At 45.8% G+C, this 26912-nt stretch overlaps 1 protein-coding gene across 2 annotated transcripts in view; it reads left to right on the top strand.

The window, feature by feature from the left end:
• Positions 1 to 26912, top strand: part of crim1 (cysteine rich transmembrane BMP regulator 1 (chordin-like)) — a 262131-nt gene that overhangs the window by 147008 nt on the left and 88211 nt on the right. For both annotated transcript variants that reach the window (XM_059985617.1, XM_059985618.1), the window contains exons 6-7: positions 15650 to 15832; positions 18711 to 18908. In XM_059985617.1, the coding sequence (XP_059841600.1) occupies positions 15650 to 15832; positions 18711 to 18908 (381 nt within the window). The remainder of the gene's footprint in view (positions 1 to 15649; positions 15833 to 18710; positions 18909 to 26912) is intronic.

Here is a 26912-nt window from a genome sequence, read left to right as displayed (position 1 = left end):
AACTGACACAAAATGCTCTGAAACAAAGAAGGAACTCAGAATGTCAGGCAGCATCTATGGAGAGAAATAAACAGTCGATGCTTTGGGCTGAGATCATTCATCAGGACCTTGACATCGATGCCAAAATGAGAACAAAAGTCGTCCAATCTGTTCACCTCATGCCAAATCAGACAGGAATAACAAATCTGATTTCCAGTCTTGACGAAGGTTTTTGGCCCAAAACATCGATCATGTAAGATCATGAGGACAGACATGCAGAGCGACCAACGATGGGAGCATGGAGGCAGGCAGTGAGAATGCAGTGAGATCAGAAGTGATAGCCTCTGTGTCTCGTTGTAGAGGAGATGCGGATATCCCATCAAGCCTGCCCTTGGCACCAGAAGGTTTATAAACCACTTCTAAATACCACCCAGCACTTAGTTCTCTCTATCCCTCCCACCCCTTCCCTAAGCTGTTATGTAATTGCTTGCCAGTTCCCTACCAGTGAGAGCAATGGACATGGTGATAGAGGAAAACATAAATGAAACAATACGACCATAAGACAGAGGAGAATAGGCCATTCGGTCCATCACTTTATTCTGCCATTTAATCACGACTGATTTATTTTCCATCTCAACCCATTCTCCCACCTTCTCCCCAAAACCCTTACTAATCAAGAACTTATCAACCTCCACTTTAAATATACCCAATGACTTGGCCTCCACTGATTTAACACACTCTGGCTCCTCATCTCTGTTTTAAAGTGGCGTTCTCCTATTCCGAAGCTGTGCTCTCTGCTCCTAGACTTTCTCACTATTGGAAACTTCATGTCTACTCTAATTTGGCCTTTCAGTATTCTGCACGTTTAAGTGAGATCCCCTTTCTTGTTCTCCGATGATGTTTATCACGGTGAGAACCAGTGGCCAGCATGGACTCAGAGCGTCCATTTCTCATTTCTATGTTGCATGGTTCTATGACCAGCTGGCAGCAAACATTGTACCAGACATAATTAAGGATTATTAAGTGAAGTTGTGGGCATGCAATGTTGGTGCCAGAAACAGGGCGAGGTTTGCAGGCTGAGCTGTGTTGGTCATTGATACAAGTGACACACTCCACAGCTGTAGAGTCAGACAGTGTGAAACAGGCCCTTTGGCCCAACTCTTTCATGCTGGATGTGTTGTGCAGTGAGTTCGTTCCATCTGCCCTTTGAACCTCTCCTATCCATATACTTATCTAGATGGCTTTTAAATGTTGCTAATGGGCTCATGGGTATTATCATAGACATATGTTGTGAAATTTGATGTTATTTCTTTTATTTACATATTAATTGAGATACAGTGCAGAATAGGCCCTACAGGTCCTTTATGTCACCCCGCCCAGCAAACCCCCAATTTAACCTGAGCCTAATCACAGGTCAGTTTACCATGACCAGTTAACCTAACGACCAGTCCATCTTTGAACTGTGGGAGGAAACCAGAGCACCCGGAGGAAACCCACGTGGTCCCGGGGAGAATGTACAAAGTCCTTACAGGCAGAGGGTTGGAATTGAACCCGGGCCTCCTGTACTGTAAAGCGTTGTGCTAACCACTACGCTGCTTTGTGGCAGCCGTACTGTACAAAGCATAAAATAGATGATCGGTTACAACAGGACATACCTAATAAAGTGGCTGCTGAGTGTATGTTTGTGGCCTTCTGCCATCCACTCCAAGACCAAGTCAACCCAATTTAGCAGCTCTGACTCGTCAAACAGCCTTTGCAACTGAGTCAGAACCTCAAGTCACACTCCAGCCAGGGGATGAAAGGAGGTGGGTCCAGCAGAACAATAGGGAAGTGGTTTGAATGTTCTTGGCAAATTTCTCTGCAGCAGCGGTTTGATAATGCAATACATGATAAAAAAAATACTATAAATTAACTAATGAGAAATATAAAAAAATAAATGAGTAGTGCAGAAAGAAAGCAAATAGTGAGGTAGTGTTCCCGGGTCCATGGCCATTCAGTAAATCGGCGTTGTTAACAATGTGACTGTACAAATAAGAGATGTAAGATATTTCAACCCACAATCCAGAAAAGCGAGCTGGCCCCTGCGGCGTGGTCCCAGGGAGGACTGCGCAGAGTTGCTCTGTCTTGTGGGTGTCGTGTGGACCTGAGCCTCTGATTGTATTCTCAGGCATAGATTTATTTAAATTCCATGTTAAATTTTCTCACAACCCAGCAGAAGGCCATTCTGCCTGTTGAGTCTATGCAATTCCAGGCACCACATCCTTTTCCTGTTACCTATCCTCTCTCACAGGCTCCTCTCGACAACTCCCTCTGATGCTCCTCCCATCACCTACACAGTCAGGACATCTTGCAGCAGCCAGTTGTCCTACCAAGCAGCACATCCTAGGCATGTGGTAGGAAAATGGATGGCCTGGAAGAAACCTCTGCAGTCATGGGGATAACTTAGAGGGTCCTAACCAGTCTTTCTCCTTCAACCAGGACGCAAGGAGAAAACCCTTTGAGAAAACGGGTTAAGAGGAGTTGAAAAATGTCACAGCTGGTGAAAGGAGATGAGAAGCAGTCTCTTTGTTGGATGCTTCAAAGGCAATGGGAGTAAATTTATAACTTTATGTGAAGGATACAAAGAGGCAAGAGGAAAAACTGTTCCAGCACAGGGAGGAGTCACGATTTACAAGGCTGTTGCCAGTACTTGAGGACCTGTGTTGTAGGGAATCATTGAATAGGTTAGGACCTTACTCTTTGGAATGTAGAATATTGAGGGGAGATTCGCTAGAAGTGTACAAAATTATAAGGAGTATAAATAGGGTGAATACAAGCAGGCTTTTTCCACAGAGATTGGGTGAGACTAGAACTAGAGGTCATGGGTTAAGGGTGAAAAGTAAAATGTTTAAGGAGAACCTGAGGGAATTTCTTTGCTCGGGGTAGTGTGAGTGTGGAACGAGCTGCCAATGAAAGTGTTGGATGAGAGTTGAATTTTAACATTTAAGAGAAGTTTAGATAGCTACATGGCTGACAAGGGTATGGAAACCAATGGTCAAGGTGCAGGTTGACAGTACTAGGCCAAATAATACTTCAGCATGGATTAGATGGACCAAAGGGCCTGTTTCTGTGCTGTGGTGCTCTATGACTCTTATGATCTGCAACTCACTGACTGGTAGCAGAGCTGGTCAGGATTTGTAGAGGGAATTGGACAGATATTTAAGGGGTCTGTGTGGAAAGAATTAAGAATGGGGATGTTATACCTAAAGGAAGTACAGGATCTTTTCTGATTCTATGATTCATCAATGCTTTCTTGTTTGCACTACCTTCTGTTTCCTGCATTACATCAGTGATCACCCTTGACCACTGTCCCTGGAGCAGCACACACAAAATGCTGGTGGTCCGCAAAGTCCGCAGTAACCGTCAACCTCCAGTCTTTAAAGAATAACATTTCGGCATGGACTAGATGGGCCAAAAGGCCTCTTTCTGTGCTAAACTACTCCATATGACTCGATGACCATTTTCAACAAACAGGCTGCTCACCTTACAGCAGAACGGTTTATTCACATGGAACAGAGGAAATAATTTGTTGCAAGGCAGCAACAAAAGACGAGATCTTGACTGACGGTGTTCCCCGTGCTGCGGTTTACACTAGTGGCCTATTGTTGTGTAAAAGAAAGCTAGTGGGTCCCAGTTACTGACACAAAGGCTTCCAGGCAACTTCTCAGAGGAAGCCAGGGGACATTTCTGTACAAACAGCAGTCAAGAGGGGCCAGCTGGAATAGGGAGTGGGCGATGGTGGATTTGTCTGTTTACTGAAGCAGGCAGTGCATTTTGAACTCAACACTGTACCGTTCGCAGGTCACGGTGGGGAGTTGTGTGTGGGGGGGGGAGGATGGAATGGCGGGGCAAACGTTCTGGGGAGTGCAAGCTGTCAGCGTTCTGTTTTCAAGCTGCGTGCAAGCTCTCCGAGCTCCTGGTGTCAGCAGTCAGGAAGAAATACTCACGAGTCTGGAATTTTCAGGAAATAGCATACAAAACAAAACCAGAGCTTTCTTCCAGCACTCCTACACAGAGCTCCCACTTCCCAGAAGGAATGCAGAGCGATTCCAGGAGGATGCGTAACCGTGTTGCAAATTGTCAGGAGGAAGGCAAGCGAAGAGATGGCGCACTGAAAACCACAAAGTGCTACTGTGGGGCCAGGCAGCATGGCAGCCATATTGAACCCCACTGCTAACATTAAAAAATCTACCACAGAGAAAGCACTTCATAAAATACGTAGCAGCACAAAGGTGATCAATAACTTCACAGGGTGATCAATAGTCAAAGAGAATATAATGCACGGAAGTAAAGCTTTCTGTATTACGGAGTTTCTGGGAAGTTAAACAGGAGAGGGTGATAGATAACCTTTCAAGGCTTGCAGAGTTGCACTTAGTGTCCGCTTTAATAGGTATGTCCTGTACTTAATAAAGTGGCCACTGAATTCATGTTCATGGTCGTCTGCTGCTGTAGCCCATCCATTTCAAGGTTCAACATGTTGTGCATTCAGAGACGTTCTACTGCACATCATTGTCGAGTTACTGTCACCTTCCTGTCAGCTTGAACCAGTCTGGCCATTCTCCTCCGACCTCTCTCATTAACGAGGCGTTTTTGCCTGGAGAACTGCCACTCACTTGGATTTTTTTTTTTTACACACTGTTCTCTGTAACCTCTAGAGACTGTTGTGTGTAAAAATTCTCAAGAGATCAGCAATTGCCAAAATGCACGGATCACCCTTGCTGGCATCAACAATTATCCCACTGCCAAAGTCACGTAGTTCACATTTCTTCTGCATTCTCATCTTTGGTCTGAGCAACACCTGAGCCTCTTGAAAATGTCTGCAAGCTTTTATGTGTTGAGTTGCTGCCACACGATTGGCTGATTATTTTACTTTATATCTCAATATAAAGTATATAATACTTGTGTGGAGTAGGCCGTTCCAGCCCTTCGAGCGAAGCCACCCAGCGACCTCGACTTAACCGTAGCCTAACTATGGGATAAATGACAATGACCAATTAACCTACCAACCGGTACGTCTTTGGACCGTGTGAGAAGACCGGAGCACCCGGAGGAAACCCACGCAATCATGGGGAGAACACACAAACTCCTTACAGACAGCAGCGGGAATTGAACCCAAGTTGATGGTACTGTAAAGCGTTGTGCTAACCACTGCACCACGGTGCTGCCGCTAAGATATTCACTTTAATGAGTAGGTGTATCTGATAAAATGGCCACCAAGTGTATGCCTAAAGGGGAAGAGCATCTAACATTACCATGCCACACAACAATTATTACCGGCGTTGTATGTATAGATAAAGGATATTTCCTGTCTATAGGTTCGGGATTGAGGGAAGTTTCGGGAAGCTTGAGCCCCAAAGCGAGCTTCTATCCACAAGTTCTATGGACTTCTGGAAGAAGGGCACTAGCCCTTTAGGACATAGAACAGAACAACACAGGAGCTTGCCCTTCAGCCCACCATCTCTATGCTGACCATGATGCTGCATTAAACTGAATCTCATGATGGTAAAGCATAGGATAACTTTAAAGTCAGAGTCACTCTGTTGAGGAGAGCACTTAACAAACACTTCTCACACAGCATTGTAGATTTGCACTTTCAACCTGCAGGAAGTCCTGCTAATCATTCAAAATCTGCCAGCAGCCAGCTCCTGCCAAAAATAAGGGTATTAAGGTATACGGAGCCAAGCTACGTGTTACAATGCAGAGAAGCCATAATCCAATTTAATGTCCTCCTCCTGTTTCAATCTTCTGACTCTCAATGTGGCCTCTTCAGCGTTTACCTGAAGTGCTGTGTGGGGAAGCGGTCCTTCATTTATTTAAGCCCTGTAATCATTTCCAGCTTTGTAGTCAAGTCCGCATGCTCCAGACCTCTGAGCGATGAACTGCACATTTCTGCTCCACCGCGCTCTGGGCCACTGTCAGTACCGGGCTAGCGTCGCATTGGCCCCTTGAGTCTGCGGATTTGCCCATCACCATGGCAACCAAAAGCAAACCAGGCCCCTGGCTCCAAAAACAGCGTAGGTATTTGGAACTTCTGTCACACATCACCATCGTCTTAAATATTGGCAATGGTATATTCATTGTCACATGACAATTTTGCTTATAGTATGCTATCCAGATAGATGGCTCCTTACATAAATAGTAGAAAGGGCAAAGCAACAACAGAATGCAGAAAATATGTAAAAGTGTAGTCCAGGTATAAAATAAGGTGCAGAAACACCAGGATGAGTTAGATTGCTAGATCAAGAGCTCATCTTTATGTATAAGAGGGCTATTTAGATGTTTTATAACAGAAGTTGAAGTTGTTCTTCAGCCTGGTGGTAGGTCTTTTTGTGTCCTAGTGTAATGCTTAGGGTAAGATTTCTACTGCTATGCTGTGAGGTATTTTTTAGCAGTTTTCTGTAAGACCACTGTGTCCTGCTAGTAAGAGTGTTTTGGCTTCAGCCAGAGATACGAAGCAATGTTGCCCAACTTAGGAAATTTGTGTCAGCCAATCAAGGCCGTCTGGGTACACGTTGTAACTTTCTGCCCAATGGGATGCGAAAGAAGATCCTAGAGAGCTGGGCGGAAGCAGGTTTCTGAAGGACAGTAGTCTGGTTTGGGATTTTTTTGGCAGGAGAATGCTGTCCAAAGGAAAGACATCAATGTAAGAAGTGCTTTATGTAGATGAATGGTTCCAAAGAGGAAGAGCCAATACTCCTGAGTTAGCTGGTTCCTGCAAGATGCTCTTCGAGTGAAGTTTGAACTGTGGGTGGTGCTGGGAGTACAGCAATACATCCATCTACTTCACAAATAAGCTCCAAAGTTTACGTACATATTGGACTGGTTTAACAATAATGGGCCTTTTTCTCTTTCCTTTCTTTTCTTGTTAACTGTTTGATAAAGTTGAGAATTGATAAGTACACTTACTTTATAATCTTACGCTGCTGTATGATCTGTCATTTCTTAATGATCGATAATTGCGTGTGGCACAGTATTTACATAGCAATCGTTACAGTCAATGTTCCTTAATTGACTGTAAGAGGGTGAGAGGGTTACATAGTCATAGAACAGTACAGCACAGAAACAGGGCTTTCTGCCCATCTAGTCCATACCAAGCCACTTACAGTGCCTACTCCTATTGATCTGCACCAGGACCATAGCCCTCCATACCCCTCCCATCCATGTACCTATCCAAACGTCTTAAATATTAAAATCGAGCTGGCATGCACACTTGTATGAGCAACTTATTCCATGCTCTCATGACCCTCTGGGTGAAGAAGTTTCCCCTCATGGTTTCCTTAAATTTTTCACCTTTCACCCTTAACCCATGACCTCTGTAGTCCCATCCAACCTCTGTGGAAAAGCCTGTTTGCATTTGCCCTATCTACCCCTGTACTGAGCCACATCTTAAAAGATGGCCGCTAAAAATGGGTTTCACTCCTCATAATTTTGTATACCTCTTTCAAATCTCCTCTCAATCTTCTGCATTCCAAGAAATAAAGCCCCAAACTATTCAATCTTTCCTTATAAGTTAGGTCCTCCAGACCTGACAACATCCTTGTAAATTTTCTCTGTACTCTTTCAATCTTATTTACATCTAGGTAGACGACCAAAGCTGCATGCAATACCCCAAATTAGGCATCACCAACATCTTCCACCCAATAGGGAGGATGGGAAGAGAGAATGATGACAGTGTGTGAGGTCTTTGAAAATATCCAGTGATTTAAAGAGTCATTTATCTTGTTCCTTCTCCCAAAATGGGAACCCGCTCAAAATTCAGGACCATAGCTGAGAAAGTTTTGCCACAAATGGTACCCCATGAAATAGGAGTAGATACCAGAGCTCTGGCTCCCACCCAGCGCATTCCATACTCTCAATTTAGAAGGCTGTAGACTCCACTGCCATGTTAGAACCATTGCCATCTGAGATCACAGCAGGGCCTTTCTTGGTGTGTGCTGAAAGCAGGCTCCCTAATCACGGTTAATTCTATAAAAACATGCTTTAGTGAGGACATGCATTGCCAGTAATGTTAGCAGATGTGCATTCCCTTCTTTAAACGTCATTGTTATTTTTTTTTCTTCAAATCACTTTGTGTTGTGTTTTACTTTCTTAACTTCTGCGGGGCTGCAGGGGCAGATCTGTGAGCAGGGCCACTTGTCGGATCACCTGCGGGATGTCGTGGAGCCATGACAAGCTTGAGACCGGGTCTCCCTGCTTCTTCCTCGTCCCAGCTCCCTTCTCAAAAGGCGAGAGCTTGGCTTTGTGCAGCCCCTCCCCACACTGCAGGCCAGACCAGAGCACTTGGCACCTCTCAGGCTACTTTTGAAGTGCAGTTACGCACACCAAGATCCCATAAATATGTGGAAAACATGCAGCCACAAACCCTGTGAAAGAAAACATGCCATGGTTCCCAAATTAAAAGCATGCAAAGTCAAAAAGTAGAACTAAGAAAAACAGCATCACATACTCAGTGAAATTGTACTCCCCTGAAGCATGCCCTGATGTTAAAGGTCTCAAGTTAAGACTTTTACTTCTTTTGAACAGGCTGTGCATTAAACAGTTCAACTGGCAGAAGCCGGGTCTTGACCCAAAACGCTGACAGTTTCTTTCCTGCTATAGATGCTGCTTGACTTGCTGAGTACCTCCGGCGGACTGTTGTTTCCCATGTCATTAGGTGTATTTGAGGCAGAAATTGATGAGGTAATTAATCGGTGAAGGGGAGAAGGTGAGAGAATGGAGTTCCAAATACGTTAGCCGAAATTGAAGGGGTAGAGGAGACCCGATGGGCCGAATGGACTGCTTCTATATCTTGCAGGCTTATGCTTTGTTGCTCTGATTACAGCACCTGCTGTCTCTGGAGACTCTGACATTTTTGGTAATATCTTGTTTGAGGGCGTGGTAAATATTGTCCTCCCTCCAACCTACACCCAGCTCTTCTCAAAAGTTCAACATAAACACATCATCAAAGTACACACGCGTCACCATGTACAACCCTGAGAATCACTGCCTTGCGGACATCCTAGAAACACTATGAAAATCTCCACGCAAAGATTGTCGAACAACCAATGTGCAAAAGACAAAAGTAATTATTATACAAATAAATAAACAATAAATGACATTGAGGACGTGGCTTCTTGGGCCATGTGAGAGATAGGTAAGCAGGATCTTGGTTTGTTACCTCATCTGAAAGGTTGCAATGTGTCTCTCCCTTGGTGATGCACGGCACATCATTGTAGAGCAGGCTCTCCCAACCTTTTATATGCCATGGACCCTTGCCTTAGCCGGGGTGGGGGGGGGGGGGGGGGAGTGTCCACGGACCCCCAGGTAGGGGATCCCTGTCGTACATGGTGCTTGAGCCCCTTGTTAGGGTCGTGACCCTCCTCCCCTCCTGTTTTGCTACCTCCTTCTGGAGAGCTGCCATCGTTCATCAGTGCCACAATCACGGGCACTGTGCTGGTGCGCTCCCCTCAAGGGATAGCTCTCGGGTCTTTAGCACGATTATTCAGGGTAATTGCTAGCTAGAAGGTGCCCGAGCTCTTTTCCCACCACATTCTGCAGGCGGCATCAGTCAGATGATTGCTGTTGTTCAGAGTCAGTAAGATGTTCCAAGTGTAGCCTCGGGGAATGAAACAGCTCCTGCAGCTCCATTGAAATACCAGTGTGAGACTGAGAGAGTAATGGGCTTTTCTTGAGGCCTGTATGATTGCCTTTTGGCTTGTTTTCTCCTTTTCTTCTATAACACGGTGTCTATTGCACTATTTCCAATTTGAAAAATGATTGTTGACTCAGTTCAGCAGTAGCTAACTGTCCTGGGGACAGGAGTTTTCAACTGAGTTTGGTTAAATGAAACACCAGTGACTGGAGTAAATGGGCTGTCTTGTCCTTTAACTTCCTGCCTTCCCTGGTGTTACTTCTAGTTGTCAATGTCCTGTCCATTCGACTCTGTCTTTTTGTCTCTGTCATCTGCATGTGTGTTGCCATGAGTGTATGTACTGATATCTAAGTGTGTGTGTGTGTGTGTATGCTGGTGTGTATCTTGTCTGTGTGTGTTCGTTAAACAGCTTTAATTTCCTTGGCATCCGCATCACCGAGGACTTCACGTGGTCTGTACACACCAGCTATGTGGTGAAAAAGGTACAACACTACCTCTTTCACCTCAGACAGTTGAGGAAGTTTGTTATGGGCCCCCAAATCCTAAGAACTTTCTGCAGGGGCACAATTGAGAGCGTCCTGACTGGCTGCATCACTGCCTAGTATGGGAACTGTACTTCCCTAAATCGCAGGACTCTGCAGAGAGTGGTGCGGACAGCCCAGCGCATCTGTAGTTGTGAACTTCCCATGATTCAGGACATTTACAAAGACAGGTGTGTAAAAAGGGCCCGAAGGATCATTGGGGACCCGAGTCACCCCAACCACAAACTGTTCCAACTGCTACCATCCGGGAAACGGTACCACAGCATAAAAGCCAGGACCAACAGGTTTTTACTCCTCATGTATGTGAAGGAAGTAAGAAACAAAGTCAATTCAATTCACTCATTTTGTTCATTTGACTCCATTTCTCTGTCTCAGTCATCCCTGATCTCTGATGTTTATGTGTGTTGACATGTGTGAATGCTGGCATATATGAGCATATATATGCTTGTGTGTATGCTGGCATGTAAGTGTATGGTGTGTGTGTGTGTGTGTTAGCATTATGTATTTGTTAGCATGTATGTGTGCCTGCTGTGCCTATGTTTGTGTGTTAGCACACGCAGGTGTGATGGCACGTGTGTGTGCAAAATGCTTGTGTATGTGCTGGCATGTAAGTATGGTGTGTGTGTGTGTGTGTGTGCGCCAGTAAACATTGGACAATGAGATGAAAAATGGGAATAGATGGGATAGTTCATGTTCTTGATATTTTTTTTGGAGTCAAACTTGCTTGTTTATTATTATTTTGTTCTTATGAATTTACACAGTTTGTTGTCTTTTGCACTTTAGTTGTCTGTCTATCTTGTTGGGTGCAGCCTTTCAATGACTCTATCATGTTTCTTGGATTTACTGTAACGCCCGCAAGAAAACGAATCTCAAGATTGTATGTGGTGACGTATCTGTACTTTGATAATAAGTTTGCTTTGAGTTTTGAACTCTGTTCTCGGCCAGCGTGATCGTGATGTACAGAACGGCCCACTTCAGTGCTGTAAGTTTCCATAATTCCACAGCGGCCCAGCGAGGCATTTCCAGCGTGGAGCCCCCAAAAAAGCCAGGGCAGTCTGTAGGTGTTAACATCCTGTTCCCAATGTCAATTGGGGAACGCGCGCAAGCTGATGTTTTCCTTAAGTGGAAGTGAAGTCACGTGCAGACAACTTGCCAGGTCAGAGTTATTTTCATCAGCTCTATCGAACCGTTGCCGTCGGCTCCGTGAGATACTGTGAGCGGGGGGGGGGGGGGGGGAGGGGGCGTGGTCTGAGGGCTTCTATTTTTGCTTTCCAGATCTGAGCAATGTTGTCAGCTCCTTCTGAAAGCTGGCTGCTCGGATTTGCCAATGGAAAACATCTGCAAGAGTTCATGATGCAAGCTCGTCAGGGCAGTGTAGCATTGGGTCTTTACTTTGTGGATGGATTCGTTGCTTGGAGTAGGCCACTTCCACAGTTTTGTTGACAGACCAGTCAGTTGAAGGGATAGTTCTCTCCTCAGCACAACTACTGAGGTCAGGCAGTGCATGCCATTACTCACCGGGTACCATTAGTCAAATCAAGTTTATTGTCATTTTACTATATTCATGTATACCGTCAAATGAGACAACATTTCTCCGAACCAGGGTGTAAAGCACTGTAGTATATATAATACCGGATAACTTAAGGATGTAAGGATGAAATCTACAGATGGATTACACATAAATAAATAAACAAAATGAATAAATTAAATATTGTAAGGTACAGAATGGATTAACTAGTGACACTTTGAATACGATGTGGTAGGGAGTTCAGAAGCCTAATGGACTGAGGGAGAATGGTTTCCCATCCTGACCGTTCCTGTTTTTATGCATTGGATTCTCCTGCCTGATGGTAGAAAGTCAAAGAGGATGTTGGATGGGTGGGTGGGATCCTATATAATACTAAGGGCCCTGGATATGCAGTGCTCCTGGTGAATGTCCCTGATGGAGAGTAGGGAGACCCCTATGATCCTCTCAGCCATTCTCACAGACCTTTGTAGGGACGTCCGGTCCGATAATCGGCTGCTCCCGTACGAGAAGGAGATGCAGCTTGTCAGGATGCTCTCAATGGTGCTCCTGTAAAACAAAGTTAAGATGGAGAGGGGGAGACTCACTTGCCTCAGTCTCCTTGGGAAGTGGAGGTGCTGCTGTGCCTTCTGTTCAGGGAGGTGATATTAAGGGACCAGGTGATGTCATCTGTGATGTGAACTCCCAGGGACTTGGTGCACTCAACTCTCTGTATGGAGGAGACATGTATTTGCAGGGGGGTGGGGGTGGGGGTGGTTCATCTGCATCTTCCTGAGGTCCACAATGATTTTCTTGGTCTTTTCCACGTTCGGGCTTAGGCCATTCGTCTCAGACCAATCCACCAGCCACTCCATTTCCTCTCTGTACTCCAACGCATCATCATTGTTGATGAGGCCAACCACTGTTGTGTCATCGGCAAACTTGATGACACGTTTGAGCTGAATCCCGCGACGCAGTTATGCATCATGTATTACTGCTTGTTACTGGGGCGCCGAATTACTCTGGCTTCAGATTTCTATGACTTGTCTTCTGCTGAACCAGGGGCCCATTCTCCATTTCACTGAAGCACACAAAGCACCTGTTCCTTCACTCCAGTTTGCATTCCAAGACTCCAGTTACCATCTCCCATTGACGCAGTAGGGCCTCAGATGCTGGTTTCCATATCCTCTTTACCACATCTGTGAACTGGTACTTGCACTCCCTTTAATGCACTGGACCCCAGTTCCCTTTAACGCACCGAGACCTCAGTCCCCTTTAACGCGCTGGGACCCCAGCTCCCTTTAACGCACCAGGACCTCACCTCCTTTTTACACACCGGGACCCCAGTTCCCTTTAACAAAGCAGGACGCTAGTTCCCTTTAGCACACCAGGACCCCAGTTCCCTTGAATGCCGCAGGACCACCCCCCTTTCCTTCAACGCACCAGGGCCCCCATTTCCTGCAACACACCAGCACCCTAGTTCTCAACCTCTCTTAACACACCAGGTCTCTGGCTCCCACTTTCCAATTCAACTCGCTGAAGCCGTTTCCCATGCAACCTTGAATCTCACTGGGCAACATCTCCCACTCTTACTGTAAACTTACTGGATTCACTAGAAAAGTTGTTATAATTTTATTCAACATCTTAAAAAGTGAATGAAAAAAAGTGTTGGAGTATCAATTGGAATAATATCCAGCAGTCTGGAAAATTGGTGCCAGCATTGTCCCAGGTATGTCCGATTGTTGGTGATGGCTGTCCACTAGCTGAATGACTAGAGGGCAAGTTTCTGGCCCGGTTTCCCGGCATTCAGTCGGCATTTTCCAAATGTCCATTGATGGCTGTAGAAAAATCCTGCCTTGCTCTTTAGGAGTATGAAAGGGAGAAGCCAAAGGCAGGGAGGAGGGAGGGAGAGAGGGGGAAAGGGAGTGAGGGAGAGAGAGAGGGGGAAAGACAATGAATGAGAGAGCAGTGAGGGAAGGATCGATGAGGTAAGAGAGAAAGAGAAAGGGTCAGGAAAAAAAGGAAGATGATGAATGAGAGGGAAGAGGGAAGGATGGAGAGAGAAAGGGAAAAATAAAGATAAACTGGAAATGAAAAATGGGAGAGATGGATAAAAACAAGAAAGAGAGGAGGGAGGCAAACAGTGAGAAAGGAAACAAACAGACAGGAGAGAGAAAAAGAGGAAAGCAGTGGTCAAGACGTGTAGGAGATGGGGTAGGAGGAGATAGGGAAAGAAAGGGAATGAAACAATGAACAGGAGAGGAAGAAAAGAATGGAAGTAGGAAAGGAAAAGAAAATGAGGAACAAGAGAGAGGAGAGAGGGGAAGGAAAGAAAGAGGGAAATAGCCAAAGGGAGAGGGAGAAAAAGAGGGAAAGGAGAGTGAGTGTGGCTCCAATTAAAATGTCACAGGTAGAAGAACTGCTGCTGACAACATGATGTACCTCAGACTCTGAGCCGTGATGTTAGTGCATGGTGTTCAGAGCACAGAGTGGGGGCCGTTCGGCTGTACGCAGGCCAAATGTGGCACCATGGCACAGCACTCCGAGCCAAAATTCCAGAGCTCCAGCAGACGAGTTCCAACCCTCACCTGGCTGTACATAATTTGCGTGTCCTCGCTGTAATTTCCCCAAGTGCTCTGGTTTCTGACCACATGCTGCTTTGTTCAATTTTAAGTGTATTGGTGTGAGTGGGTGGTGAGATACTTATATCTGTGACAGTGTGTACGTAATTCTTTGTACACTGGTGTGTTGAACTGTGTGTGTGCATGCATGATTGTGTGTGTGTTGTGTATGTGATGGTGTGTGTTGTACATGTGATGGTGTGTGTGTGTTGTACATGTGATGGTGTGTGTGTGTTGTACATGTGATGGTGTGTATGTGTTGTACATGTGATGGTGTGTGTGTTGTACAGGTGATGGTGTGTGTGTGTTGTACATGTGATGGTGTGTGTGTTGTACAGGTGATGGTGTGTGTGTGTTGTACATGTGATGGTGTGTGTGTGTTGTACATGTGATGGTGCGTGTGTTGTACAGGTGATGGTGTGTGTGTTGTACAGGTGATGGCATGTGTGTGTTGTACAGGTGATGGTGTGTGTGTGTGTGTTGCGTGCATGCACACGTTTCACGTCCATAAATTTGCTCTTTACTGGTTCCAGCATTCTGAGCCCTGCCCATGGCAGGAACTTGCTCAGCTGAGAGACCAGCAGGGTACTCACCCTCACTAACCCGTTTACTGGGTTGTCCACGTCTCACAGGCCATGGCTTCCAGCTGACTGAGTACATAGTCCCTCCATAAATCCAGTGGCTCCTTATGACTCAACAAGGACATGAGATCCACAACAACTGTTTCCCTTCCCCATCCAGCCCCTCTGTCCTGTGTCCCCATGACTGGTGTTTGATAGCTCTGGATTTGTATTCAGTGGCGTTTAGAAGAATGGGGGTGGGGGGGTGGGGAGATCTCATTGAAACCTACTAAATATTGAAAGGCTCAGATAGAGCGGACATGGAGAGGATATTTCCTATAGTGGCGGAGTCAAGGAACAGAGATCACAGCTTCACAGTATAAGAATATCTCATTAGGACAGAGATGAGGAGGGATTTCTTTAGCCAGAGGTTGGTGAATCTGTGGATTCATCACAGAAGGCTGTAGAGACCAAGTCAGAAGGTATATTTAAAGCAGAGGTCAAAGGCTACATGGAGAAGGCTGAAGAATGGGGTTGAGAGGGATAATAAATCAGCCGTGATGGAACGGGAGAGCGGGTTCAATGGTGTTGTGCTCCGATGACTTATGGTCTTAAAATGAAAGAACTGCTGTGAGCCAGAGGTGCCTGCAAGATGTGTTTCCATGACATTCCTTACATTCCAATATGAATTCCTTTGTGTTTATCCAGTTTTCCCTGAAGTGTGTTTGTGACAGATTCTGAGAGAGCTGATTTATTTTGCTCTGTCCCTGCAGAGACGAAGCCCACCTGCATATTCAACGGTGTGGAGTATTACGAGGGCAACATGTTCCGAATGGATGCCTGCCGCTTCTGCAGGTGCCAAGGGGGCGTCTCCATTTGCTTCTCAGCCCAGTGCGGCGAGCTGCACTGCGACAGGTACTACGTGCCCGAAGGAGAGTGCTGCCCAGTCTGTGAAGGTAACCCTTCCTGCTTCTTGGCTCGACGACAGAACATGGTTAACAAGGGGTGGGGGGGAGCAGGGAGAACCCGCTCGTCAACCCGAATCAGCCTTCTCATATCACAAGCCATCCCATTAAAACCAGTGGATTAAGGACAGGCTGCATATCAGGCAACACGCTCTAAATGCTGGAGGAACTCAGCAATGGAGGAGAATAAATAGACTGATGTAGGGCCTTGGCTTAAAACGTAGATGGCTTATTTTTCTCCGTAGATGCTGCCTGACCTGCTGAGTTCCTCGGCCATTCTGTGTGTGTTGCTCTGCATTTCCAGCCTCTGCAGAATCTCCTATAGACTGCATATCAGTTTCCCGTTTCTTGTCATGGGCACACGCGTCCAGGGCGTAGGCGCCACGAAAGTGAGCTGTTTTTTAAACAGCAGCTGCATAGTGCAGTACAAATGTGACAACACCAATTGCATAAATTAACATAAATTACACCTAACCTACAAAATAAGCAAAGGTAAACATAACGATGTTGTCTGTCAGCAAGGTGGTACTTGCTAACATGGCTTTCGTCACTTTCTACCCTAATCCTATTGGGCGGGAGATACAATCGCCTAAAAGCAAGTCCACCCGGCTCAAGGACGCTTTCGACACTGCAGTTGTTAAAAGTCTCAAAGTTTTCAAAGACCATTTAATACCTGAGGATGTGTACAGTTTACAACCTGAAATTCATCCTCTTCACAGAGGTCCACAAAACAAAGGAACCCCGTAGAACAACAGAAACATCCAGCCCTGAAGTTCCCCTCCCTTCTCATAAGCGGCAGCAAAATAGGTTATTAGTAAATAGTTCCCGACTAAGATAAGTCGGACTCTTGACCTCACAATCTACCTCGTTAGGATCTTGCACCTTATTGATTACTTGCACCGCACTCTGTCTGTAGCTGTTACACTTTATTCTGCATTGTTATTGTTTTAACTTGTTCTGCCACATTGCACTGTGTAATGATCTGATCTGTATGAACAGTGTGCAAGACAAGTTTCTCGGTATACATGAGAATAACAAAGCAATTCCTGTTGTTATAAGTTGAGGGAAAGAAAGTCCAAGACAGAGTTACGGGTTTCAAGAACTTGGCGCTGGCAGGTCAGTGATCCGTGTATTAAACTGCCCGTCACAGTGGGGTGGTGATGGTGAGGCTTTGAAGGCACCTACTTATTTGCATTAACATCAGAAAACTTCAGAAAACTCTAAAATATTTTATGACCAGTCACCTGACAGGGAACACAGCAGTCAATTGGTCAATTACAAGATCCCGGAAAAGGCAATCACCAGATCACCTTGCTGTGTTGGCTGTGGGGACAAATGTTGACCATGGCACTGAGAAGAACCTATCCCCTTCACTGACTGCACCAGCAGCTTTGTTTTATACACAGCTGAGGTAAGTCAGTCCTGCAGAACTGCCGTAAGTCCAGTGCCAAGTTGAGCTTGACCCGTGCCTCGTTTTAGACTGAGCCACAGTTACACATGCTAATAAGTCTGAGCTGAAGATCTGCCCCCGGTAACGTGGATCAGAGGGCCTTATGTTCCAGCCTAGATCCACACTACTGTTTGCTGGCATGGCCCAGCCTGTTACTGTCAGCCTCACTGCCTCTGAGGTGGAGAGTATCGAGGCTCATGTGGAGCACTAACATTGGCACTCCCTGCCTCTACACTGTACTACTTGTGTAATTCCTGCATTTAAAGCTCTGGTCCGTGATCAGCTCTGGTTACGGTGCTCCCGGCCGGAAGGTACCTATGTGTGTGTCGCACTCAGAACCCTCTCCACTTTGATCAGCCGTGCGTTGGGACAGGCTGCTCGTACTGAATGGCCAGCACCTGGGGGCATTCACAACGGTGAGAGAACAGTGGGGCCTCCAGTCAGTGAACACGTTAAACAATCATGTATGTATCGGTGTAACATGCCAACATGCCCCTTCTTAGAGGCTTTCAGCACAGAATTAGGCACATTTCCATCACATACCCGTCTATATTTAACCCGATCACCAGAACCAGAATCAAGTTTATCACTGTGTATGTCATCAAATTTATTCACTGATCGATAAATTCCCTTTGAGCTGCACTCCCCAGCAATCTCCCGATTTAACCCTAGCCTATTCACGGGACAATTTACATTGAGCAATTATCCTACAACCACTACCTCTTTGGACTGTGGGAGGAAACCAGAGCACCAGGTGAAACGTAGAGACTTCCTACAGGCTGCAGCGGCAGTTGAATCCAGGTCGACTGTACTGTAGTGGTGACCGTTATGCTAACAGGCCGGCCTAGTTGATGTGAGCTCAATGGGGCAATTGGCCTGCTTCATTGCTCCGTGATTCTGCGACTGAATTTTGTGGCATGGTTGATTCTAATCTGGTTGTTTGCGTAGCAGTAAAATGCAAAACAAAATAAGCTACTATAAGTCACAATATAAAAGATAAATCGTGTGAAGAGAGATATTATCTTGATTTGTCACATTTACGTCAAAATTTTGTCGAAATGCTGTGAAATGCGTTGTCTTGCATCAGTGACCAACATAGTTGGTCCAAGTATTGTGCTGGGGCCACCACACTTCCAACGCCGGTATGGCACGCGTGTTACTTACTAATCTTAACAGTACATCTCTGGCATGTGAGAGAAAATCAGAGCACCCAGAGGACACGCACACGGCCACAGGAAGAACATACAAACTGTACAGACAGTGGTGGGAATTGAACCCCGATCTTCCCATCGCTGGCTCTATAAATTACTGACTTGTGCACTAGTGTCTCCCCGTCCCATCTCCCCAGCGATCGGACCATCAACCCCCTCCCGGCTAACCTTATTGTTTCTTTCTCTCCCCACCCCCCCCACCCCACAGATCCAATTTACCCGATCCACAACCCCGCCGGCTGCTATGCTAACGGACAGATCCGCGCACACGGCGACCGCTGGCGAGAGGACGACTGCACTTTCTGCCAGTGCGTGAACGGCGAGCCCCACTGCATGGCCACCGCCTGCGGACAGAGCTGCCTGAACCCAGTGAAGATCCCCGGCGAATGCTGCCCGGTCTGCGAGGGTAAGGGACCTCTCGAAATCTGGCGCGCTTGTGAGTGTGGCATCAGGAAACTTAATGAGTGCACCGATGTGATAGCGATGTGCGTTAAGTCCAAGTAAGTTTAATTGTCACTCAACCATACATGAATTCCCATAAATGGAACCAAAGGAAGCAGCGTTACTCCAGGGCTAAGGTGCAAAACTGAGTCATTTACGGCACAAGGCACATATAGCCCATATAAGACAGCAGCAAACTACAGACGCACAAAAAAAATGGACCAAGTCCCCGAGTCCATGAATATTGCAGCAGTCTGCAGTTGAACACAATCCAGCTTGCCTTCTGCTGAGCGAACACTGGGTGGCAGCACTGACTGCAGCACCACACGGCCTCCGGCACTCCAGTGGTGTGCCCGACTCCAGTGCCTCCCCCTGAGCAACTGCAAGCAGGCGACACCACGGCCTGAGGCCTAGTCCTCCCTACAGCAGAGGCCAAGCAGCTTCCCTACCATTCACCAATAAATCAGTTAATTGGACTTGCCACGTTCCACACCACCAATGTCTAAGAGGGTCTTGTGTTCAAGGAAAGTGACTAAAATGATCACTTTCTGTTAAACTGCACACCTCCTTTGTGCACAGATGCCTCTTTTTTGCAGGCAGCCTTGTGGTCCTCACCAAGTCCAACACCTTCGGTTTCTCTGCCAACAAGCAGGGGTAGACCTGAAGCACTTTTAAGTTCTTAATGATCAGCAGGGTCTTGCAATCATAAAAAATACATTTAAGGAAGACAATAAATCCTTTGGTTGACCTCCTAGAAGCTATCTTACCAGAAATTAATGGTCTGTTCCTGCTGTGCCGGTAATGACAATTACTCTTGGAAGCCAGTATGCTCTGCATCAGTAGCTTCAGAGAGTCTGATATCAAGTTGGGTTTATTGTCATGTGCACAGTGCACAGAGGTAAGGTGAGGGATATGCAACACACAAGGGCTTCCACCCAGAGAAAAGGACCATTTCATCACTTCTGCTCACACAGAGTGGATTCAGAATTATTAACCACATGTACATCAAAATATACAGTGGCACATGTCATTTGCATTAACAACCACCCAAGGATGCGCTGGGGGCAGCCTGCAAGAGTCACCACACAGACCAACACCAACATGACTCGCCCACCATGCTCAGCAGAACCACACAGAACACAACAAATCCAAACTCAGCAGGTAACAAAAGAAAACAGATACACACTCACAGACACTGAGAAACACACACACACACACACACACACACACACTCACACACACACACACACACACACACACACTCACAGACAGACACACTGAGAAACACACACACACACACACACACACACACACTCACAGACAGACACACTGAGAAATGCACACAGACACACACCCAGTTACACACACACACACACACACACACATTCACACACACACACACACACACACACACACACACACACACACACAAACAGCAAACATGGGCACGTAAACACATGCAAATACACAAGATACACACACGTGCAAATACACGCAAACTTTTGTGTACATGCACACAGTCATAGTGTATTACAACACAGAAACTGGCCCTTTGGCCCATGGTCTCATCTTCTGCTTAGTCCCATCTACCTGCAGCTGGACAATATTCATCTTACCTCTCCCATCCGTATTCCTATACAAACTTTCAAATGTTGCAACTAAACTCACATCTACCACTTTGGCTGGTTGAGGGGGAACATGTTCACTTCGAGTGAAGAAGTTCCCCGTAAGTGTTTCACCTTTCACCCTAAACCTATCTCCTCCAGTTCTAGTCTCACCCAAGCTAACACACCCACACAAATGCGCACGTGCACACGCACATACAAGCCTAGGAAATGCTTGTGCAACAGGATTAAGAGAAACACAGCCCCTTTGGTTTTTTCAAGCTCGCACCCACATCTTTGCTAAAACCAGGCAGCTCTGCTTCAAGTAAAGTAGGACATCCCCTGCTTCAGATGGGAAATCAGGAATCTGAGGAATGCGAGCAGTAAAGGAAAAGTTATTTTTGGAATGATATGTATGTTTTCACAGGGATCTTAAAACAACATTTAGAGTACATTTTCAAATTCACGCCTAGCAGGTGGCTGCTTTGAGGCAACAAGGAAACAGATAGAGTTTAGATTTATTTCCCTGTGATCTATGTTAATCCTCGATGTACCCCTAGTCATGGGTAGTGAGAATGTAATTCTCATTGGAAGCTAGCAACGTGGAAAACTGGTGATAATTGTACCACTTTGTGAATGCGAGTGTTTGAATCAGTGGGGTGGGGGGGGGGGTGTTCAAGTGCATGCATGTAACTCCGGAGGTGCATGCCTGCATTAGTTTTTGTGCATTGTGTGTAACTGCATGCACAAGCCAGCCCCATCTTGCAAATACCAGGCCCATCTGTTCTGCAGAACCCAAGAAGTGTTGAAAGTGTTACAAGCACATCTGCACAGTCTCGGGTGTTTCTTGAAAGTCTAGTCCAGGTTTCTGTCCTCTGTCAGAATGCCACCAGTCCAAGAGCCCAGCCTGGAGATCTGAGCTATTGGTTGATGCATCATGGTTTAAGTCACTGGGCCTGGTGTTCAGAGGCTTGGACTGGTGATCTGGAGACATGATTTGGAATCTCACCGATCCAGCGGAGAAACCGAAGGATCAAACATCAGTAATGCAGACCCAGAAACTACTGAAGGTCATAAAAGAAGGAAATTAGCCATCCTTGACGGACTGGCTGAACCTAGATCCTTTGCAGAGTAATGGACAGAGGCAGGAATGTCCATATCATCTCTAGGCCGACAGTCCTTACTGCCATCTATGCCACTGGCAATGAAGGCCCTCCATCTCTGTCTGTCCGTACTGTCACACACAGATATAGAAGGACTCTTCACTGCTGTTTCCATAATGATTTATTTGTTTTACCAGTCAGGGTTGTTAGCCCTGAGCTGAACCCCCCAAAGCTGGAGAACCAGTGGACCACTCTACCCTTTGAGCTGTTTGGCATGGGTGACCCTACCGAGAATCCAAAGCACAAGGCCCTGACTGCAGCCAGCAGAGCCCTCCAGGTCACTGAGGCACACAAGCCAAACCCTACGGCAAGATTGTGGTCCTCTTAGAGGAGGCTGATAATCCAGAGGAGTACAATCAGGTGCTACTGTTATACAGGAAGAGTTATCCATTCTGTCAGATAGATAGACATGCAGCTGTGTGGCTTGATCAGGGAATGTGAATAGGTTTGTCCTCAGTGCTTCGCACCAATCATGCCTACGGCCAAAATTCCATTCCATTGAAGTCAGTAGAACGGAAGTTAAGAAGCATCGCAGCCAAGTCAATAAAACTTCTGTGTTAAACCTTCTTAGAAATAAGATGCAAGTATCTGCCAGAATATTCTGAACAGGGTGAAATGAAGAAGGGTGGGAAGCAACTTATGAGGAATGCCAGCGCTGGCCTAGACTTTCAAGGGGAGATGCCCGTTCCCTGTGTGTGTAACTATGTACTGTTACAGTTGGAGAGGGTGCCACTGCAGCCACACATGGAGAATGTACAGAGTTCTGGCTTCCTTCCTTCAGAATGGAGGCAGTCCAAAAACCTTTCGCTCTGCTGATTCCTGGAATGACAGGGTTGTCCAACCAGGAGCAGCTAAAGAAGGTAAATCCTTGTTCTTTGGAGTTCGAAAGAATAAGGAGTGATCACATTGAAATATGCACTCAGTGGCCACTATTAGGTTCACCTGTACACCTGCTCATTAATGCAAATACCCAATCAGCCAATCGTGGCAGCAGGTCAATGTATAAAAGCATGCAGACATGGTCAAGAGGTTCAGTTGTTGTTCAGAGCAAACATCAGGATGGGGAAGAAATGTGATCTCAGTGGCTTTGACTGTGGAATGATTGTTTGTGCCAGACCAGGGTGGTTTGAGCATCTCAAAAACTGCTGTTCTGGGATTTTCACACACAACAGTCTCTGGGGTTCACAGAGAATGGTGCAGAAAGCAAAATACATGCAGTGAGCGACAGTTCTGTGGGTGAATAGGCCTTGTTAATGAGAGACTTTGGAAGAGAATGGCCAGACTGGTTCAAGCTGACAGGAAGGTGACAGTAACTCAGAAAGCCACGCATTGCAACAGTGATGTGCAGAAGAGCATCTCTGAATGCACAACATGTTGAACCTTGAAGTGGATGGGCTACAGCAGCAGAAGACCACACCGGGATCCACTCCTGTAGCTAATTAAAATCGTTTAATGTTATTTCCTGTACACAAGTGTAAAGGAGAATGAAATAATTGTTACTTTGATGAGTGTCTGAGATTGTTCATGGCATGGCTTAGTAAATGTCAAGATAGTCCCACTAGCGGGAGCGTCTTGAACGAGGGAGACATAACTACAAGATTAAGGGATCAGTCACTTAAAACCGAGGTGTGTAAAAACTTCTTTCATACAGTAATGAATCTCTGGAATTCAGCACCCCAGAGGGTTAGTGGAAGCTGAGTTATTCAAAGTATTTAAAGAGGAAACAGATGCATTTTTGAAAGATCACATTTTGAAAGCACGTTGGCCTTCATAAATCCGAGCAGGAGTTAGGATGTTTATGTTGAAGTTGTATAAAACTTTGGTGAGGTTGACTTTGGAGTATTGCATGCTGTTCTGGTGACCTATTACAGGAAAGGTATTAAAAAGCCTTAACTAGAACAGAGAAAATTTTCAAGGATATTGCCGGGTCTTGAGGATCTGATTTATAGAGGAATGTTGAATAGGTTAGTACTTTATTCCCTGGCGCGTAGGACAGTGATGTGAGATCTTATAGAGGTATACAAAATTATAAGGGGTATAGACTCATGTAGGATTTTACCCCTGACTAGAACTAGAGGTCATAGGCTTAGGGTGTAAGGTGAAATATTTAAGGGCAGTCTGAGGGGGAAGTTGACTCAGAGGCTGGTGCTAGTGTAGAACAAGCTGACACCAGAGGTGGTGGGTGCAGGTTCAATTCCAATATTTCACAGAAGTTTGGACAAGTACATGGATAAGAGGGGTGTGGAGAACTATGGTACAGGTGAGACTAGGCAGAAAAGACAGGTCATCACGGACTCGATGGGCCAAAGAGCCTGTTTCTGTGCTGTAATCCTGTAGGGAAGTGGTACAAGGGGGAAATAAGAACTGGAGAAGAACAGCCATGGTTACATTGAATGGTGCGGCAGGTTTGAGAAGCTTTGTGGCCTTTTCCTGCTCCTTACATCCTCCCATTACACCAGGGGTTCCCGACCTTATGTTATGCCCTGGACCTCTACCATTATCCGAGGGGTCCATGGACCCCAGTTTGGGAGCCCCCGCGTTAAGTGTTGTCTATGATATACTGATCTTGTGAGCCTGGTGTTGGCCGGTCAGTCATGGGATGCTTGTTAAAAGAAAGTACAGGTGTCGTGGCTTGGAACTGCACGACGGTGCATCACAGAGGAACTGTGTCAGTGCCAACGGAATGGAACAGTGATTACATCCTAACATTTGCCTAAAGGGAGTTTGGAGAACAAGCAGAATCTTGCAGCAGCAGTGAACATAAGCATGTGTTATTAAGGCGTGGTAATGTTTCAATCACAAAAACTGGAAGCTTTTCACTAGTTTATTTTTGGAACTTCTGAGTTAAATCTGTGCCCTCCGGCTCTCCTCTTCTCTTTTCGTCCTGATCACCCTCAATTCCAGTGTACTGTCTTTGCTTTCCACACAGAATGGGACGTAATCCTATTTGTAGCAGGGCGATGGCTCAACTCACTGGGCCTCTTTGTCTGTTTGTCAATGCTGCTCCCTTTTACTAATCCCAGTAGCTCACTCCCTGTTTTCCTTAATGGCCTCACTTCTCAAGTATTGTTAACCCACAGGTCAAGCAGCTAAGGGTAATTATGCTTTGCTAAATCAGTTTCATTTTGATACCATTGCAGTTTGGAATTTCCCTCCCTGCACTCCCAAATGCAGCAGAGATCGGCTCTTCTAGAAAGCCACAGGGTTTATTGTTTTGGCAATCGTCAAGCATTGATGGTATGTACGTATAGCATCAGGGAAGGGAGAGGGCATTTGACCCCCTGCACACCCCCCACCATTCAGTAGGGTTATGGGTCATCTATTCATCCCACACCACCCCCCTCAACTCCCTCATAGATTCACCAAACCTGATGAAGGGTTGTCAGACCAAAACACCACTCTTTATCCTCTCCTGTTGGTTTCCTCCGACATGTTGTTTGTGTTAGTCCCTCATAGATTAAAGGTCTGCCCGCCTCCACCATGAATCAGTTGCTGTCTCCACAACTCTCCAGTGAGAAGAATTCCATGGAATCAGGACCCTCAGAGATAAGAAATTCCTCTTAACCTCCATCTTAAATAGGCCCCTTATTCTCAAACAGCGTTCTTAGTTCTAGATACCCCCACTGGGAGAAGAAATATTCTGTTTGCATCACACTCAGAATATAATTTGTTTTAGTAAGGCTGCCTCTCATTCTGCTCTGCTCCAGGCTGTTCAGTCTCTTTCAGCCAGCCTTCTCCATCCCAGAAATCAACCCTTTGAACCTTCATTATTATGAAGTATTACATATAGGACGTGGAAATGTTAGATATAAATATACAAAGGGGAGTCTTGAGTTGGAACTGCTCTGTATGAGAGGGATCTGGGTGTCCTGGTAGACACATCTGGACAACGCACAGAAGCGAAAAAGAAGGCGAATAGAAGTTTGGACTATATAATGCGCTCACTGGAGTTCAAGTCAAGAGGCATTCTCCTGAAGCTGTTTAATGCGTTTGTGAGGCCACACCTTGAATTCTGTGTACAATTTCGGTCTCCATCTTGTGTGAGGGGTGTGAAGGCAGTGAAGGGCGTAAAGAGAAGGGTGACTAGACTCATTCCAAGTCTGCAGGGTATGAGCTATGAAGAAAGATTGAAAGGATTAAATCTTTTTGTCCTATGTAGATGTAGAATGAGAGGAGACATGATAGAAGTGTTCGAAATCATTAAGAGTGTAAGTAAGGGTGTCCATCATCGAGGACACAAGGCCATAGGTGGAGAAAGGTTAAAGGGAGATTTCAGACTAACATCAGGAAGCATTTCTTTACACAGTGAGTTGTGGAACAAACTACCTAGTTGTGTAGTTGAGAGTAGTACCTCAGAGACTTTCAAATCTGAACTTGATAGTTATTTCAACACACGATGTAAACGGGAATTTGACAAGCTTTGTTGGGCCAAGTGGCCTGTTCTTGGCAAAAACTTTCTAATGTTCAAACGTTCTCTGCACTGTCTACAAGGCATATGGGGACAAAAACCTTTGCGAGGTCTAAATGGCATCCAGTCAGTCCACAGAGGTTTGAAGTTACTCATTGAGCTATTGAATTCAAAAACCAGGAAGTTATTTTGCAGCTTAGTAAAAATCTAGTTGGGTCCCGTCTGGAGTACTGCTAGAGAGGGTGTGGAGTCTTTGGAAAGGGTATGGGAAATGTTCAACAGTGGTGGATTAGAGGATGTGTGAGGAGAAGGAGGTTTGAACAAACGTGGTTTGGGTTCTGTGAAACTGTAGAAGATGATGGAAGTTTATAAGATTACGAGATACATCAATGAGTTGTCAGCCATTATCACTCCCCGGGGGTCGGAATGCCTAGTACTATGGGGTGATAGGGGGCAAGTTCAAAGAAAGTGTGTAGGAAAAAGTTTTCTTACAGAGTAGTGGTTGAAATACACCGTCATGGGTGGCTGTGGAGCAAATCCTATGGAGGTGTTTAAAAGGTTTAGGTGGGCATGTGAATGTGCAGAAAATGGATGGGTAGAGACATTGTATAGGGTGGCAGGGTAGAGATGCATTTGTACCAAAGGAGGTTTAGGGTGATTTAAGTATATGGAGAGAGTTGCCAGAGGAGGTGGTAAAGGTGGGTACAATTACAATGTTTCAATGACATCTACCCAAGTTTCATGAAAAAGGAAAATTTTAGAGCAGTGGCTCTTAATCAGCGAGGATTGTCGTG

Source organism: Hypanus sabinus, chromosome 12 (genome assembly GCF_030144855.1).
Source record: "Hypanus sabinus isolate sHypSab1 chromosome 12, sHypSab1.hap1, whole genome shotgun sequence".
In the NCBI taxonomy this organism is placed as follows: Eukaryota; Metazoa; Chordata; class Chondrichthyes; order Myliobatiformes; family Dasyatidae; genus Hypanus; species Hypanus sabinus.
Note: the sequence above shows the minus strand (reverse complement) of the source record. Positions and strands in the feature narration are given on the sequence as shown.